Genomic DNA, 18,956 nt, shown 5'->3' with positions numbered 1-18,956 from the left:
TGAAGTCATAATTGCAAGGATGGATATATGTATAAATATTACGGACGTTACGATTTCCTATAAGTATAAGCACTTACGACACATTTTGTCACACATAACGAGACTTTGAAAACACCTCCACCTGCAACATCCACACACAACACCTGCATAGTGATGACTGGTGCTGACATCTATGAACCTGTTTGTAATAAGCGTCAGTAATACTGTGTGATTGCGTAGTATTACGTGGTGAGAGGCATGTTTTGTAAAATGTGAATGGGTCAGTGTGAGGAAGTTCGGAGGTTCGGAGGTTTCGGAGTAATTGAAGATAATCAGTTTCTGTAAGTATACAGTTAGTGAGAGGAACTGTGGCATAAATGAAATAAATGATATGGCGAGTTGGAAGTAAAATAATATATTCTGTGGAATAAGTGTGTATAGGTGTCTCAAGCCGTTGTTGACGCATTATCATAACTATTTTATTCAAATGATAATACGTAGTGCCGTACGAAAGCTCTTTTAGTTGTAGTTAGGACAAGTAGTATTGATCAGTGAATGGTGTTGATGCAATGTTGGCGTGTTTTTTCCAGAGAGCCATGCTGCTAACATGGACAACAGCGTAGCATTAGGGTAACATATTGTTAGCAATAATTTTATTTTTTCCATAAAACAGTCACCAGTTACAATACATTATTGTTATAAATACGTCAAGACAATCAGTGAAGAAGAAATTATAATTTAGATTGTATGTTGGATTGATGTATCAGTACAGTGAAAGAAATTGCGTCTCGCCTCGTGGTGAAGCTGAGCTTTTGTATTATATTAAGCAAAATGGCGGCTCAAGTCGCTCAGTCCAGTGATGGCCCTCAAAGCAGAGAGACGGTAGGAGTATCGTATGCGAATGCAGTACTTAATTTTAAGAACATCGATAGTAATAAAGAAAACATAAATGCGGTATCACATGCGACCCCTAAAGAACACAGTGTGAAAGAAGCTCCAACAAGAAGTAAGACAGCAGTGCAAAAAAGTGTTAAGCATCACGCGTTAAATGTTTCTGGCCCGAACAGTGCACATGGCAACGAGGATTTTCCTCAGATTATCCCACAAGGTAGGAGTTCGAGGAGATTACCCGAGAAAATGGACGAGAATGTTAATGTGAGCAGTAGACCCGTAAATAGTTCATGTGCCGACAAGTCGGAACATGATGAACAGAGTTGTTCTTTAATTGAAAACGAGGGAGACAGTGTTTCTGATAAAGTTCCTGAAAAGAAGAAGTATGTGGAAGCACCTTTGCCAAAGATAAATCCATGGACAGTGAATAAGAATGCTGCATCAGTGATAAGAGGGAAACAGTCAGAGGCTAAACCGCAGGCTGGTTCCAATTTTATTACACCTGCTGTGACTTCAAATGAGAAGCGAGTTTTGCAACCCCAGCAGCAGGGTCGAGTAGGTGAGTAACAGGCATTGTTTTTATGTACTCTGAAAGTTTCAGTTGTGTGGGCTTTGATGTATATTAATTTGTATTACTTTTTGTAGTTCTTATGCATATTACAGAGTGTGTGCTTGTTTTTNGACCAGTTATTGGTCCATTGTGTGTCCCCCTTTAATTTCTACTGTCCCCATACCCTACCGGTACTGGTGTGTGCTATCAGCCCTGTTCAGCCAACGAGGTCGGCCGTCGGTACCAGATATTTCCCCAATCTACCAGAGGCGTTGGAAACTACTTGGGCGGGAAATTGTTACCTAATTTTGCTCAGAGGTCTCCTAGAAACATGAGGATCTATGTGCCGTAAATCTATGACACAGGACTCACGCCTTAAAGTCCCTCCCGGAGGACTTGTTCCCTGAATTTTTCCGCCCTTAAAAATTCCACGACCTCTGCCGGGTTTGAACCCGCGTACCTTGAGTCATGAGGTGGGAACGTTACCCCTAGGCTACAGAGGCCGCTACCCTCAGTCTGTTTTCCTCCCTTAATGTCAGAGACCAAGTTTCACACCCATACAGAAACACAGGCAAAATTATTTGTTTTGTATATTCTAATTTTTATGTTTTTGGACAGCAGACAAGAAGACAAAAGGTTCTGGACTGACAGAAATGGTGAGAAAAACTATTTCACTGCCACTAAGACACACAGCAAACAGTACCAAGATATTCTGACATAGCCAGACGGTGAATATTACCACCAACTGTGAGGAAGAGCTGAAATTGTATACTGCCTGAGAATAGTTCCATAAGCAAGTCCTTGGCCCATCCAAGCATTATACAGCTCATTCTGTAAGCAGTTGCTGCTGTGAGAACCTGGAATTATCATCTCCTGGTATCCATGTTCACCTGTTTATGGGTGTGAATGTCAGCATTTAGCTTGATAGTATGTTAAACCCTACTTTGCCCTTGATGCATTCTTATATAGTGTAGAATTTATTTCTGTCTTCTGCAGGTTGGTTGGGAGCCAGGATATCTCAGTAGGCATAGTGACTAGGGACAAGACTTACTGATTGCAGCAGGACGTGCTAATATAATCCATCTTACAGACATGGTGGAGGGGCTATGCTACAAGCCGGAAGGTCGCGGGTTCAGGTCCCAATGAGGTCATCGGATTTTTTTCAGTTGACCTCATCCTTCCAGCTGCACTAGGCCCTGGCATATACTCAGCCTCTAACAGAAATGAGTACCAGGAATTAATTGAATAATTTTCCTGGGGAGTAAAGCGCAGCCAGCGCGTAAGGCTGACAACCTTACTGCCATCTTTGAGCCGATTGTCTAGATAGTGTGGGACCCGCAACGTATCGCAACCCTATGGGCCTTCACGGCCTGGTACAGGGATAGCTTTTACTTTTTTTTTTTAATACTTTTATGGACATGGTGAATGTTTGACATGCAGCTACATTATTGTGCTAGAATCAGGAACAGCATCATACACTTAATGTTTAATTGCACAATTCATATATACAAATGCAAATGAATTTTTCTGGTTCAGTTTGTCCTGTAATGTGACAGTTGGATTGTTTGGTGACAGAATATGATGTGTGCTTTATGTTATGTAAGAATCAACAGGAACAGACCTTTCCATGCATCCTGTGTATTTTGCGCTCTTGCTGCTGTTTCATTGTGCTCTGTTCACTGTGGGAACAAGGACACAATATCTTCAGCTAGTGATGCAGACTGTTATATCATCGTATGAAGTTTTTGGAGTCCATTTTCAATATACTTCCAGTATTCATATGCTGGTGGGAAATTCAAACTTACTTAACGAAAGACTTCCCATCCGCCAGGTTGTTTATACAAGGTGGAGTTGGTGGACCTAAATTTTTATTGGAGTGTAGACAGTCTTCATGGTTTCTGCATTCAGAGTAGATTTTAAACCTGAAAACACTGCATCAAGAATTGTTTGTTCTCAGTTTTAGGCCCCTAATTTGGAAGTATCTGAGGTAATATATGAAAGTATTGTCATATGGTAGGACAGCCCTTGTTCCCTTCCAAAAATGTGTCCAGTCATAATGCCCAGCAACACCTGTTTGTGTTGGGGTAAGCTTGCATTGGACAGGTGTGGAAGGATGAGTGTCAGACTCTGTAAAGTTGGAAGCCTCTGTCACTGGCAGTCAGCCGTTAGAGTGGATGTAGAAGCGCGATGATCTTATCTGTTTGCTGTTCATGGATCACCCAACCACTTACATGTCCCTTCTTATTTTTTGAAGGTGTTGTTTATAGAGAGTCATAATGAACACAGAAAAGGACCTAATTTTGCAGTGAGAGATAAAATGTGCTTATGTGTAAGTTGATCCCAGATTTATATTGCAGGGGAAATAAAATATTGTTTTGTGTATGTTAGTCCCAGATTCGTTTGTGATTAACAACTTGCCTTATTATGTTCTGTGTAACAGATTCAGGCTCTAAACAGTTCAGGATTGTGTTTATTGTATTGATCCCATGTCAGAGATATGCGTGAATGCTGTATGGGTGGTTGTGGATGAGTGGCAGGAACAGAACTGTGGAATAGCTGGTTGTGAGAGACCATGCGGAAACCTCCCAATCAGAAAGCAAGTTGTGGTATATCCACATACATTTAACAGTGGGCTAAAACTGGTCTGTGTACTTTACTTACATGCCACAACTTAAAAATTAGAGCTAGTGACCTTGATTTGTATTACTTTCCTTTTAGTGACCAAGTACTTTGTGTTGAACATTCATTTTCTTATACAAAGACTCACTAGTCCATTATGATTACTTTTCTCTCTGTTATGACTTGACCTCACAGTAAGGTGCATTTCTGTCATACCATACTCAGGCATAGGGTTTTTATACTGAGTGACTGACTGCGCTACATCAGAATAGCCTAGGAAAAGTCGTTGAATCACAGCAGAGAGATTGGGATGCAATATTACCAGTTTGCTGGCCTGGTGTTCCGAAGAACTCTTATCTGCCCTGCAACCTGCTGTTTGGGGCACCCCCTTAGGAGGAACGACTCACAATCAATCATGTGTGAATTTGTGGACCATTAAATGTCATCCACAGTTATGCCTGCCAACAGCTGAAGCTGGCCAGTGACCAGATAAAAATGCATTACGACAGACTGCTCAACTGCATAGGCTACCACGAGGGTGACAAGGTATAACTCCATCGCCCAAGCTGCAGTCCTCATGGGACGGCCTATGCAAGGTAGTCACACGGATAAATGATGTTCCAGTGGAACCATAGTTTTAAAGTTGACGGTGGTACACCTGCTCACAGCTTATCAGGCAACTGCTTGGTATGAGTAACCTTAAGAAGGGAGCAACATGAGCTGTCGGAGAGTAATCACTGAGAGAACCGAGCCATAGGGAAGGAAAGTGATGCTAATCACAGACGTCACAAACACAGCCCTCAGGAAAGAAGAAATGACGGTATGCCTGTAGGCTCTTTGGGATGAATAGCCTTAAGGAGGGAGCGATGTGACATGTAGACCCGTTGCTAAGTATTGACTCTGTAAGCAGTGACCGTTTGTAGGTGTTAACTGTAAACAGTAACGCAAGAATGGTGTTATGTACACAGCCTGAGCTATAGCCACGTGATGCAAGAATAGAAAACTGTGGGGATAGTTGTTTTCTATGTGCTTCTTGCGAAGGTGTTATAAGCAGGACAAGTCTAGAGTTTTGTGAATTGTGAGTCAGTCCCCAGCCAGTAAGAATGTGAACAAGGAAGCTACAGTGTTGGAAGCCATTAGGAGGCGACAACCCATGAAGTTAGAGCAGACTGAGAATACTTAGTGCGTACTGTAGTTAATTAGGGATAGGACTATAGTTATTTCTTGTTAGGATCCGTATGTGTTCAGTAAATCCAGTTTCCAGTCCAGACCCCATTTGTAGTCACTCTGTACATGTGACAGTGTAATTGATCAATTCTTTCATATTTGCAGAAGATATCATATCTCCAGTTCCAAGACCATCAAACTTGCATGGTTACAGGTGTGCTGTATGTAATTTGGTGGCTTCTCAGTACTGGCAGTTATGCAGTGTTCTGTGTAAAACTGTGATGTTTTGGTCTTCCACTGAATTTTTGTCACCATTTGTAATGTTGGTAGACTTTGAAGGGTTGGGATGTTCATCAGCTTCCCCCCCCCCACATCCAAGGGTCAAAATGTGTGTTTATCCATAGTCACCTCCTCAAACGCTTTTGCAGGAGTCTTGTTAAATGGAAGTTATTCAGTGATGTTCCATGTTAACTGTTCGATTTGTTATTAAATTGTGTTATACCAAGGTAGGGCATGTAATGTGGTGTAGACAGATGCCACAGTGCAGTATAGTCGTAGACACATCTTATAGTACTTGGTTTCTGTTTACTCGCTAGTTTGGGTGTTGGTGATTCAGAAAGAGGGATGAGATGCTTATAAGTTTACAATACAATAGTTCAGAAATACAGGAGGGTAGATTATCCTTATACTGGCCAGCTAGAAATTTATTCTCCCATACCAGCCCACTGCTGGCAGCCGAACCATTGCTCAGTCTCCTGGTGCTTGCTGGCTTATGTCGATGTCACTGTCACTGTGTTTAGTTGCTTAGCTGTGCTTGAGATATGCACAAGTACAGTCACCAATGTTGTGAGATACAGTGTTCAGAAATGAAGTATAGTGTTGAACAGAAATTATTCATATTATATCTTCATACAACATTCTTCGTGAAGAAGTGAAGTTGAAAGTTTCGTGGGAAGTATCCTGACACTGCTGTGCTGTGCAAAGCAACGATTTACAATATAACAATTACAGCCTTCAGGATCAGTGCTGGATAGAAAGGACTTTCAAAAGAGATGTATTGATTGAAGGAAAACTTTATGACTTCAGTGCTGAATTAGAAGCAAGCCCAAAGAAATCATCTGTCTTTTGGCTCTTCAGCATGGATTGGCAAAAAGTAGAGCTTTCATTGGGCCTGTGTGCTTTTCAGGAAACAACAGATTCCAAATGCTACCTGAGAATTGATACTTTCACCCTTCTTCAGTCAGCTGACTGGTAATGGAAAATCGAGCAGGCAAAATCATTCATGCAAGATAATGTTATTGCACACACTGCAAGAAGTACTCTGGAAGCATTAGATGAAGTCTTCAGCGAGTGAGTTATAAGTCGAGGACTCTGCAGTCACACGATTTAAATCCTCATGTGCCTAGAGACATGTTCTCACAATGTGAAGCGTGCTTAGAAGCAGAGAGGGTCTTCATTTTGAGACGGTACTACAAATTAATTAAGTTAAATTGCCTCAGAAAAGCGGGCTGTGAATCATTGGCTACTACAGCAGGTCTATGCAAGAAGCGTCTCAAAACGTTACAGTAAACGTCAGAGTTGACCGTAGTGTTAGGAGGAACAGATTCACGGGGAACAATCCCCTTCACGCCCATAGAAACAATGAACATGCTCTTTGTTGTACTCCGGACCTGCGGGCTTGAATCATTGGCTACTACAGCAGGTCTATGCAAGAAGCGTCTCAAAACGTTACAGTAAACGTCAGAGTTGACCGTAGTGTTAGGAGGAACAGATTCACGGGGAACAATCCCCTTCACGCCCATAGAAACAATGAACATGCTCTTTGTTGTACTCCGGACCTGCCGTCCCTTTTTTGCTCATGATGATCTACTGCGACGATTGTTGCTTTGTTTCTGGATCACAACTGTAAATCCAACTTTCGTCACCCGTTATGATTCTAGAGATAAACGTACTTCTATTGTTGTGCGGGACGTGTTTATCGAGCCGTTGCTTAGAAACAGATGGCATAACGCCGTTGTACTATTGTTGCGTGTGTGTATTCTGCGGGCGTTACCTGGTAACGGCCGTTGTTTACAGAGTCACCTCATAGCAGTGGATCTGTACACCACAATATAGTTGCTTTCCCTGCTCGCCTGTATTCATGCGCTTTGTTATTGGGTGTAAATCACGTACACTGTCAGTGGTTTCAGTTTGGGGATATCTTTTCGGAGCGGAAACATATCCCGAATGTTCAGAAGAGAGGGATTTCATCTGTCCTTGCATCTGACCATGATATATTTCGTCCATCTCTCGGTCGGTGATGGAATTTCTTTAAATGTATCGAATAAGGACTTAATTATTTTCGAACAACCTGACTAGGGAAAGTTTGTCAGCAGGAAGTATCCATTGTATAGAGCAGGGGTCTCCAAACTTTTCGAACCGCGGACCACATTAGGTAATTCAGCACTTTCAACGGGCCGGATAAAATGAGAAATTAATAACTCTAGGTATATGACTTTTATTGAAAGCACAGAATTTCATAAACGAAATACAAAGTACGTGAGAATAAATTTTCATATATTAATGACAACAGACAGTAGCAGTAAATGCTCATATTTTCATCACAAATTATAATAAAACAATTAATGTGAATGATGGAACTCTTTTTGCATTCTTAAAATCTGATTAAATTGAGGTTCAAATTTTGAAACTCTAATCACAAGTAGCCACTTTAAATGTTCATCGGATAAATGTGCCCTGTAATTTCGACTTGATGTACTTCATCTGGGAAAAATTTTGTTCACACAGATATGTCGTCCCAAAAATGGAGATAAATTTACAAGCAAATTTCTTTAAATTTGGAAATTGCTCAGAGTTCAGAAATTTATAAAATTCGATCAAATTTCCTTCCTTGTATATGTCTTTAATATGATAATTTTTCTGAAGTTCAGTAATTTCTATTTGAATTTGACTTGGGACATCTGCAGCATCGCAGTCAAATGGATTTTGAAACAATCTTAATTTCCTGAGCAATGGAATCCAAATCAGCAAATCGCTTCCGAAATTGTTCTTTCAAATCTGAAATGACTAAATTTGCAAACGAGGAAGGAAATTCTGCTTAACCCATTTTATGCAACTCTGCACAGTATAGCATATGAACAAAGTTACAATTTTTCACTTGGCTTTCCAGAAGTATCAACTTTGCTCTGAATGCTTTGATAAGTGCAAATAAATCACAGACTAAGTTAGTTTCAGCCTTCAACTTTAAATTGAAATGGTTCATATGGTTCACCCGATCAGCAAAAATGCTAATTTCCAAAGTCACTTGGTATCTGATAAAAGTGGTTCGTGATGGTTTTTCTCGGTAAGGAATATATCAGTTTCATTCCTGAGCTGAAAGAAGCGCGAAAGAACCTTTCCACAGCTAAGCCATCGAACTGCAGTATGATATGTCAGGTCGATAAGCTCAGAATCATATTTACCAGTACTCACTGGAAAATTAGTTCAATTGGCGCATTTCTGCAAAATTCTTTCGCGGGCCGTAGTTTGGAGACCCTTGGTATAGACATTTGGAGTCACCTGATCTGTAGCACAGACTTTTCATTATAACCGACTGTTCAACCATTATGGACACTCCCCCATATCATACACCACATGTCGCGGTTAACGGTAATTAGGTTGGATAAAAACCGACGCATCTGACTATTATTAGAACATACTACTTACCGCCACCAATATAAATACGAGAACAGTAGTAATAAATCTCGTCTTTACTAACATGAGCATTATTATTGGAGAGGTGAAGCAGACATTTTTCGTGAAATGTAGTTGTAAATACCTTGGACCCCGTTTCGCGTACTCTGGGCGTTATCCGCTCATAAAATCCAACATAAGAGAATACCAACTGCATTACCAAGGAATCTTTTCTAAATGCAGATTTTCATGAAGACGGTTGAAAACAGAGATCATTGTTTGGCAGATCAGCTGCCGCTGTTGGCACTGTTTCACAGCAGTCTCACACGGCATCATTGCGATGTTCGGGATAACTCAGTCGGTGTAACGACGGGCTGCGGGTTGGAAGGCCGGGGTTCGAGTCCCTGCAAGGGCAAGATATTTTTCGCCTTTCCACACTCTTAGGGCCCGCCAAGCCTCTTATCCAGTGGGTATCGGTGGCTCTTTCCTTGGGTGTAAAGCTGCGGGGGCGTGAAGCTGGCCTTTACCTCCATTTAGTGTTGAGGCCAAAACAGATGGAGCTGTACCTCTACTTCTCCATACGTCTTTATGGCGTGCTGCTTAATTGAACATAGAAACAACTTTACATTTTTGTAGTGTATCCGAAATGGTGTTAAGCGGAACCCCAGGATATGGAGAGATAAACGTGTCTTATAGCACTTTTGATAATATTAGTAAATCGTGTAACACAGTAGAGCATCACCTGGATACCCATTAAAGGATGCCCTTGTTTGTAGGTCGAAAAACACAGTGATAACTATATTTTCAGGTTTTTATGAATAATTTCGGTAAGCAAAAAGTCAAGCTCGGTAATTTCCTGCATTTCTTCGGAGCTGCCAGCAGAGTAATGTTAATATCACTTGCTGCGATTATGGTTCCGATAACTTAAACGCATAGTTTGCGACATGTGTTCCTTACTGGTTGGATCAGTTATATATCGCCGTGTGAATCGTAAGTTTTTCAAGATGATAGTAAGGTTCCTCAGTTGTTCAGCGAAACGTATATCGAAGTATGCAGGAACATCTCGGCATTCCGGGAATAGTTGGTACAACGTTTCCAACTTTGAAGTAGCTGCTCTACTAGCAACATTACTCAACCATAGTTTCAGTTCAGGTACTACTACAAGTTTCAGTTCAATTACAAAATATGATAGATGACACCGGTACTTAACCCTTCCAGCCGCACTATGGCCCTGGGGTCGACTCAGCCTCTAACATAAATGAGTACCAGGAATATTCTTGGAAAAAATATTCTTGCTGGTAAAGGGCGGCCGGCTCGTAGGGCTGACAACCTTACCGCCATCTGTGAGCCGATTGTCTAGAAAATGTTGGAACCTCAACATCTCAACCGCATGGGCCTCCAGGGCCTGATACAGCGATGCCTGTACTATTTTGCCATATTTTTAAACTGTGGCTAGTGCCCACCTGTGCGTCCCAACTGATATCTCGGGCGGCGCGCAAGTCAAGTGACACGTTTTTCTCTGGTAGACTCTCAGCTTCCGATTTTTGAAGTTACGCCACTTCAGTAAGAGCAGTATGGATGTCGTCTGGATATTCTTTTACGACTTAGTGAACTGTAAACTTATTTTAATTTTGCCGATCCGGGCTACCGCATGTTTGAAGAGTGATTCGCATAACCGCTGATAGAATCTGGTCAACCTTCTTGATATTTATTTCCATACTGTAGCATCCTGTTTCATTGTTATTCAGCTGTTATTGTGTCGATACACTAACACAGGATGCAGATATGACAGCATAACGAATATTGTGCACATCATAACAAAACCAACAGCAGGGCAGCACCACAAAGTAGCACGTAAGCGCCTCAGTTACACGAAGTCCCAACGCGTAGAACTTTACTAATAACTGGTACAGTAATATTACGTATTATTGACATTAAGAAACAGTAGAGAGCCGCTCGAAAACTTGGCCAACACAAGAACAGCGAGAAGCAGCAGAACCACGTGAGAATACTGTTGCACCGAAATTGAATTCAGGCCGTAATAAAACTGGTACAGCCACACAGATTTTAATTCCGATATCAGTTTCAACTAAACTGAAATGTAAAATATATTTCATAACAGTTTAATGACTCTTGCCTACAGTATGCAACCTTACTAAATAGAACGACACGTGTACTTGCTGATTCCCAAATGATGATGGAAGTATGTTGTGCTGCAAGAATCTTAGTGGCCACTGTGTTTTGATGGCCTTGCGATTAATTAATAAAGTCACACAGTCGAACGTCATTAGAGTGTTCGTACAGAGAACGGTCAGAATAATGCAAGTTGTTAATTTCTAATTCACGGAGAATTTTCTGTTTCTGTAGTGTAGAGCGGAACAGCGTGGGTGAAGATCCGTATCCTGATCACAGATACTGAGCTGGAACTGCAGCAGTCACTATACACGTCTATACAGGGCAGTGAGGTGACTTAGTGCAATTGCGGGATGATCTTTGTATGTCATCACCCACGGTTGCGTGTCATGTCGCTGTTCCCACATCTGCATCTTGATCGGACTTCCGATTCCAGATGCACAGTGAGGCGATATGTACTTTTCTTGCTTTCGACGCGAATCCTGTTGGTCAAATGGTACGATACCGTCATTAGAAAATGTTGAAGCTTCTTTCTCATGAACTTTACGGATGGTTGAGGAGACGTCAGGTCGCTTACGCTTTCCTTCAGCTTCCACGGTCCTTCAAATGGCTGTTTTGCATGCTGTCACTCCAGATACGGTGTTTTCGCTTTGTAGCAGTCGTCGCGTGAGTGTGTTAATGTTGAAGGCCGGAAATCACGGGCTTTTTCACTTTGCGCGTGAGTCATAATGCGGAACTGTTTAATACTTTCCGAGGTGCATTTTGAAGGCGTTGCTCAAGCCACGGGCGCATCTGGATCTTGTGATACACACTGTAGAACTAAAGTAGATTTATTCGTTACAAGTGATGTTGTTCTTTGCTGAAACTCGTCTTGCAATTTATTTTCTTTATTCGAATCTCATTGGGGTGCTTCATGTTGTGACATGTGGGCCGTTTATAGGAAACGAATGGACAAACAGGTTGCCACGAAGAGATTTATTCCTGGAAACCAACTGATTACGGAACACGTTTTCTAGGGACACGGAAACTGGAAGTTGTAAAGACTTTGAAGAGCAAACCGCTGTTTGGGGATTAAGGGCCCCCATACACACACACACACAGTTTGGCCTCCAGTTCGGCCTGCACAGTTGAAGACTGAAAGGCAAAACTGACGTGTGTGGTGCGGCCGGCCAATGGTTTGGACTGTTGGCCTGTGGGAAACCCGTCAGTCCGTCAGTTCTGCCTGCAGGACCGTAGCACGTGACGTGTGTGACTCAACATTATAGGCTGGAAGACCGTGATTGTGGCATGAAGCCTGCTGCTTTAACTGCGCGTGTATGGGGAGGAAAGGGAGGGGGTAAACTGTCACAGTTTTGCCTGTAAGGTCGATCGGAAGGCCAAACTGTGTGTGTATGGGGGGCCTAAGACATGGTTTCCGAGGCAACGTATTCATGAAGAACTGTGGAACCCGTGGAGGCGGTGATCTCAATTAGATGTTCTGGCAGTTATGAAAAGGGAGTTGATTCGTGAATTCATGTTGCCCCTAATGTAAATAGTTTGCTCTGGACAAAATGTTGAAAGTAGTAGTAAAGGTAGTACAGCGGCTTATGGTAGAGTTTAATGGTGCTGTGTTACAGGAGTCTGAAATTGTCGTAAATCTCATGGAACAAAATTATCATTAGAATTCATAGGCCCCTCAGTATCATAGCATTTGAAGGGACTGGCATGATCTGCTGTACGGAATCTGAACTAATGGAGTCCTTGTATATATTGTATATACATTTAATAACATATAAAATGTAAATTGTACATACTGACAATAGACATTGCTGCTGAATGTGACTTTGGCAAATGACAGAATCGTCCTCTCATCATAGAGAGTGCCGCAGATCAATAAGCCTGCAGCTGCTTGACAGTAACAAAGATCTGGTCTTAAGCCTCAGATGGGTGCTTTATTCCAAAACAGACTGACCGACAGACCGTCGGTCGTAACATGACTTTGACTTGAATTTAAGTCAGTCTGGAATGAGAGATCAGTCCGTCATTCTTCATAGAGACCCATTGGTAAGAGAATTCAGAAGGAGTTCAATGTATGAGCTATTATAATTGACTGTAATTGTAAAGAAGTGCGTATAAACCAAACCACAAAATCCAGAACCCATTATTATTAGTCACGCAAACCCCTAACACGTCATTCTGGTGTCAGAAAGTAGTTGCGACCGTAAATTCATAGCAATATTTGTAACATCACGACTCACCTGTAAAGGTTTAAACAACAAAATTAAAGCAAAACAACAACTTGCTGTTAGATAATTCCTCAGTGGTGTACTACTACACGCTGCTTCGAGGCCAAATTGCCACAGACGCACAAAAGGATTGCGGGCGGAACACGTTTGGATAATCGGGGAGTTTCAGGAAAGATGCGGTGTGATCGAACGTGCGGTTCTCTCGTATCTCGTGGCACAAGGTTGAGGGCAAAACATTTATTTTCGTTCCGTCGAGACGTGTGAGGTTGGGGGCGATGTGCATACTGTCCGATGTAGACGCCCACTTGATGTAACTTAAGAATGGTCGACAGGATGGTATTTATATGGTTGTGCCGAGCAAGTTACATGATTTAGTAATGATCCTAGAGGTACTTGGTTCTAATCTCGGCCACCACACCGACATCTGGCCGAGATTTTCACGGTCCTCCTCAATACTGGCAGAAAATGTCCGAAAAGATACCTTAAATGAAGCCATGACCGCATCCTTCGGCGTCCTTTCCAGTTCATTGTTGTCTGCCGTCCCCTCACTCGACGCTGTATGTCCCGAGTTACCGTCAGTATCGTTAGATAAACTATAAATAAATACGAAACAAAACAAACTCCGTGGTTTCAGTCCGCAAGCGAACTATACCGACCGAGCGACCGCCGCTTGTCGGCGAAGTTAGTGCCAACTTTAGCGGCTAGAGGTGTCGCGTGGTCAGCGCAACGAATCCGCACGGCCGTTAACTTCGGTTTTCTAGACCGAAGCCGCTACTTTTCCGTTCAAGTATCTCAGTTATCCTTACGAGGCTGAGTGAACCCCATTCCAGACGCACTACTTCTCAGAAAATCTGGCAGCGCTGGGAATCGAACCCGGGACCTCTGCGTCTGTAGCCAGGAACTGTGACCACTAGACCACAGAGGCAGATGGGGTCCCAAAATGTGGTTCCAACAGTGGCGGAGGTGATATGTGTAACCGTAACAGCTACACCCGAGAGCTCTTCCTCAAGCGAAACAGAGTATTCATGAGCAGGTGTCATTTTTGTTTCTGAAATGAATTTTTAACACGTCCGTGAAGTAATCAGTCTGTGTATTGTAGACTTTGTGTGTGTCCAGTAATAGACATTTGAGCCATCTGGACGATGAAACTCGCGAACTCCGTAAGCAGCGCAGGTATCATCAGTAATGCCAACATGGATGGAGCACCAACATCTGAATTGTGAGAAAAACTAGCGTAATTCATTGTTGGATCATGGCTTTCGTATCTGTATGTAGGTATGCGCCATGTTTACGTACAACGCAAAATGAGCATTGTGGAAGTTAGTAGGGAAACAGAACCACTGCCACCTAAGCTCATCACGAGTTGACGCGATCCTCGCCATGTCCCTTCAGCTCCATTTCTCATTCTGACCTACTCCACTGACTTTTTGTAAGGGTTGTCCTTGTGTCTAATTAAGCACCACCTCACAGAAACGTGTGGGGGGTGTTGATCTCGACACTAGGTGAATGTGTGATCAGCGTCACGCCCCGGCTAATTTATCTTTGGAGAAAGAGCCTCCGCTACCTACCCATTTGATAGGAAGTTGGGTGGACCCCAGAGTCGGCCTGGACAGGGTGGAGGAAAGTCTTTTTGGCCCTCTCGGGAATCGAACCCGGCCGCCCAGTCCATAGCCTGTCTATGCTGACAGCGCTCCCGGCTTATGTCTTTCTAACGTCAGTTCTGAGCAAAATTCTGATAGTATTTGTTGCTTACATGCCCACCCCGTGTCTTCACCGCCTGGATATGTATAAATCTCCAAGTGCTGCCCTAAGTGTTGAACGTTCATACGGGCGGATGTTGTAAGCTGAAGCAGAGTAGCAGTGAGCGAAACCTGTTTTCCTCAAACGCTATGTTTAGATTTCAGCATATTTCGAAATATATGATTTGGAATCAGTGGGGCAGTACATTTCGTCCTGTAATCGTTTTTGTGGAGATTATTTGGTTTTGGAGATGACAATTATCCTAGTACGAAGATATTTTTTCTTGCATGACAACAATATATTTTCTCCGGATCGATACACTAAATATTAGACTGTGTGAGTTACTTGAATTGCTAGCGACCTCACAGCTGTTATCAGTATGGGTGTTCCGGTTAGTAACGCGTACAGCGATAAGAGACCAAACCCGCGTTGTAAGGAAGAAGTTCGCCTGGTTTTTAGGCGCGTACGCAACCCTGCGAAGCGTCCATTAAGTTCGTTTTGTCCGCCTATACTCATGAACCGCTGAAGATATTTCCATGAAGTTTCATATAGGGGGGCCGGTCACGGTCGTCGACTAAGGCATGTACTGTCTTCGCTCGCTCGGAAGCCGGGATCGTGGGTTCGAATCCCACACAAGGCATAGATGTTTGGTATGTGTTTATGTTGTCCTGTGTTTAGGTAGAGGCCTTGCGACGAGCTGATTACTCGTCCAAGGAGTCCTACCGTCCGTAAAAATGTTCCAAATGAAAAAAAGAAACTCGACACCGTAAAGGTATAAGAGGAATGAATTGTAGTTGATGTAGGGGAGTATTAATAAAGGCTGACGCATTTCACTTTTTGATGAAGTGATACAAAATTAACGGTCGCCTTACTCGAAGACCACTTGAGTTTCTGGGAATATGTTGAAGTGTAACGCGCCAAATATTTACTGGAGCGAAAAATATTTTGAACAAAAGTTGTAGAGAGAAATGAAACAAAAATTTTATGCTAGGTACTGGTTTTCTTTGCCATAAATCTTACGGTTTTCGAGGTATGGAATCTGTCCGTTGTGCATGTATTTCCTCACTTGCGTAATGATCACTCAGCAATTATGTTCTGAAGACATCCGTACCGAACAGTGGTTTTCCAACGCGCGAAAATTAAGAAAATTAAAGAGGCGGTCGCCATGAAGAAGGAAAGAAACAAAAACGAATATTGTTGTATAGTTCGTGATTTCGGACCTATTGTGTAGACCATCGTAAAATGCGAGCGGATTCTGTAGCTTAGTTGGTATAGCGACTGGCTACCGGCTGGACGACTGAGGGGTCGGAGTTCGAGCCCTGGTAGGGTAAAGAATTTTCTCCACGTCTTCCAGACCGGCTCTGGGGTCCACCCAACCTCCTATCCAATGGGTACCGTGGGCCCTCCCCGGGGGTAAAGCGGCAGGGGCGTGAAGCTGACCACTCACCTCCAGCTAGCGCCGAGGTCAAGAAAATGCGGATCTATTCATCCACTCCACCAGTACCCCTTCATGGCGTAGTTCTTAATTCGTTGAGCACAGGGACAACTTTACCTTTTTACTCGAATTTGACAAAGATTTTGCTTGAAGTCGTCGGTCTTACGCTCTGTATAAGAGAGTAACAGAAGTTGGCCTTCACAATTCCGAAATCTGACCACAAAATAACGGCGAAGTGGCCAGAACTGTTAAAATTTCTAGCTCGTCAGACGTAACTGCCGTCTGGAGCCAGGTACACAGCTCAGCTGGAAACAAGTTTCCTTTGGTAGTTTTTCTGTTCCTGTTAATTGTGTCGATTTTAAAAGGCTATTGCTATCGACGCAGAGTGTTCAGTTATTAAAGTGAACACTTTCAGTCAAGTCGTTCTGAAGTTTGTTAGGGGGGGCATACAGATACGGATAGGCTGGCCTATAAAACTTCCAAAATCAGCAAGAAGAAACGAAAAAGGGAGAAAACGTTATCAGACAAGTTCTGCTGTTGTCCTTCAGAGAGTTCAGTCTCCTTAATGGTGAGGCTAACGAGAACTGTATGGTAATAATGATAGTGTGTGTGGCACTCAATTTCTGTTCATAAATTCCAGTGGAGTACAGGTTTCTGCTGCGTTAAATTCGTCAGACATAACCTCGAGTTTCGCATACTTGTCGCCTTTCTAATGGACCTTCGGAACGTGTTTCACAGAGTTTATATGTGTCTCCGTCATCTGTTGCGTACAAAATGTGCAGTGTGCCTAGCACCAGTGATTAGGAGTTCACCCATGAAACCGAAAGATTGGGATTGATTTCACTCGGCCACCATGTTGCTTTAAATACGAAATTATTATTGTGCCTCACGTTGCTCTGCCGTACGTGAACTCCTTAGCGCAGTGGTTATGTACCCCGTGGGGTGTGTTTTGCTTATGATTGTAACAGCGATTATTGCCCCAAACTGAATTATGTGAAGGAGACGCAGCGTTTTTCCTCAAATGTAGAGAATACATTTTTGAAAGAAAATCGTGCTTCAAAAGGTTAAGCAGTGCTAGGTAGATCCTACCTCAGAAGTTCGAAAGTCCGCCTTCATGTTATTGATGAGGGAAAATTGAAGAAAATAAAGCCATATCTGCCTATGTGACTTGGTTTCGCGCAGTGTCATGAAAGTTTATCTGGTTCATATATTTTAATGGGACAGGCAGACGTAATGATTCCCGTAGTGTATCTTTTTATTTAAGGAAAATAGGTCAGAAGCGGCGTGGAGAGAGCGGGTTCAGATAGGAGGTGAACGTAAGGTAAAGTTGCGGCGTGGAGAGAGAGGGTTCAGATAGGAGGTGAACGTAAGGTAAAGTTGCGGCGTGGAGAGAGAGGGTTCAGATAGGAGGTGAACGTAAGGTAAAGTTGCGGCGTGGAGAGAGAGGGTTCAGATAGGAGGTGAACGTAAGGTAAAGTTGCGGCGTGGAGAGAGAGGGTTCAGATAGGAGGTGAACGTAAGGTAAAGTTGCGGCGTGGAGAGAGAGGGTTCAGATAGGAGGTGAACGTAAGGTAAAGTTGCGGCGTGGAGAGAGAGGGTTCAGATAGGAGGTGAACGTAAGGTAAAGTTGCGGCGTGGAGAGAGAGGGTTCAGATAGGAGGTGAACGTAAGGTAAAGTTGCCCCGTCGCTTAACCAATTAAGCACTGCGACAAGAAGACGTATGGGGGAGTGAATGTATAGATCCACAATTTCTTGACCGCGGCACTGCCTTGAGATGAGTGCTCATCTTCACGCCCCTGTCGCTTTAACCCCGGAGAAAGCCCCCGGCACCCATTCGATAGGGGGCTGGGCGAGCCCCAGAGCCGGTCTGGACGACGTGGTGAAGAAAAAATTCTTGACCCTACCGGGCCTCGAACTCCGACCCCTCGGTCGTCCAGCCCATAGCCATTCGCTATCCCGGCTCGTAGGAGGTGAACGTGGCGTTGGGAACCTTTGAACCAACTGAGGATGCTTCTGGGGCCAATTCTTCTGTGTATGCAAAGGGTGCAAGGGCTGTTTGTCTGGGAGTATTGTAGCCGTAACACAATTGTCCCTTATCCAGTGCCCAAGGTTAGAATGCGCGTTGCTTTTTTACTCAATTCTGTGTGCCCCAATTGCGTTGTGCGTAAACGTGGGAACACAAAAAATCCGTGGCCCGTAGTCCGCAAGCGAACTATACCGACTGAGCGACCGCCGCTTGTCGGCGAAGTTAGTGCTAACTTTTGCAGATAGAGGGTATCACATGGTCAAATTACTTAAATATTAGTGCATATAATCAGGGCCAGCGAAAGCCTAAATTCCATCAGAGGCGACGATAAATTCCTCTGCCCCCCTGCCCCAAGTTATCGTAAAAGAGCTAATGTTTCTTAAAATCTTGTTACATTAAAGAGCACGTACAAACTCTTCCAGGCGCTGCGGCCATGGTGTCATAATCCTTAAAACATTTTTATTGTTATTGTCTCATGACATGTTAGATGTCTGGCAATTAATGGTCATGAATAGGGC

The 18,956-nt window shown here is 43.2% G+C and overlaps 1 protein-coding gene across 3 annotated transcripts in view; it reads left to right on the top strand.

The window, feature by feature from the left end:
• The first annotated feature begins 216 nt into the window (after window positions 1–216).
• LOC111871193 (la-related protein 1) overlaps window positions 217–18,956 on the top strand; it is a 96,992-nt gene continuing 78,252 nt past the window's right edge. For 2 of the 3 annotated variants that reach the window (XM_023864103.2, XM_023864102.2), the window contains exon 1: window positions 217–1,429. In XM_023864103.2, the coding sequence (XP_023719871.1) occupies window positions 811–1,429 (619 nt within the window). In that variant the 5' untranslated portion in view covers window positions 217–810. The remainder of the gene's footprint in view (window positions 1,430–18,956) is intronic. The other variant, XM_023864101.2, reaches the window with a different exon arrangement.

The sequence above is a fragment of the Cryptotermes secundus genome, unplaced genomic scaffold (genome assembly GCF_002891405.2).
Source record: "Cryptotermes secundus unplaced genomic scaffold, Csec_1.0 scaffold573, whole genome shotgun sequence".
NCBI classification, from domain to species: Eukaryota; Metazoa; Arthropoda; class Insecta; order Blattodea; family Kalotermitidae; genus Cryptotermes; species Cryptotermes secundus.
This window is presented reverse-complemented; position numbering and strand designations above follow the sequence as displayed.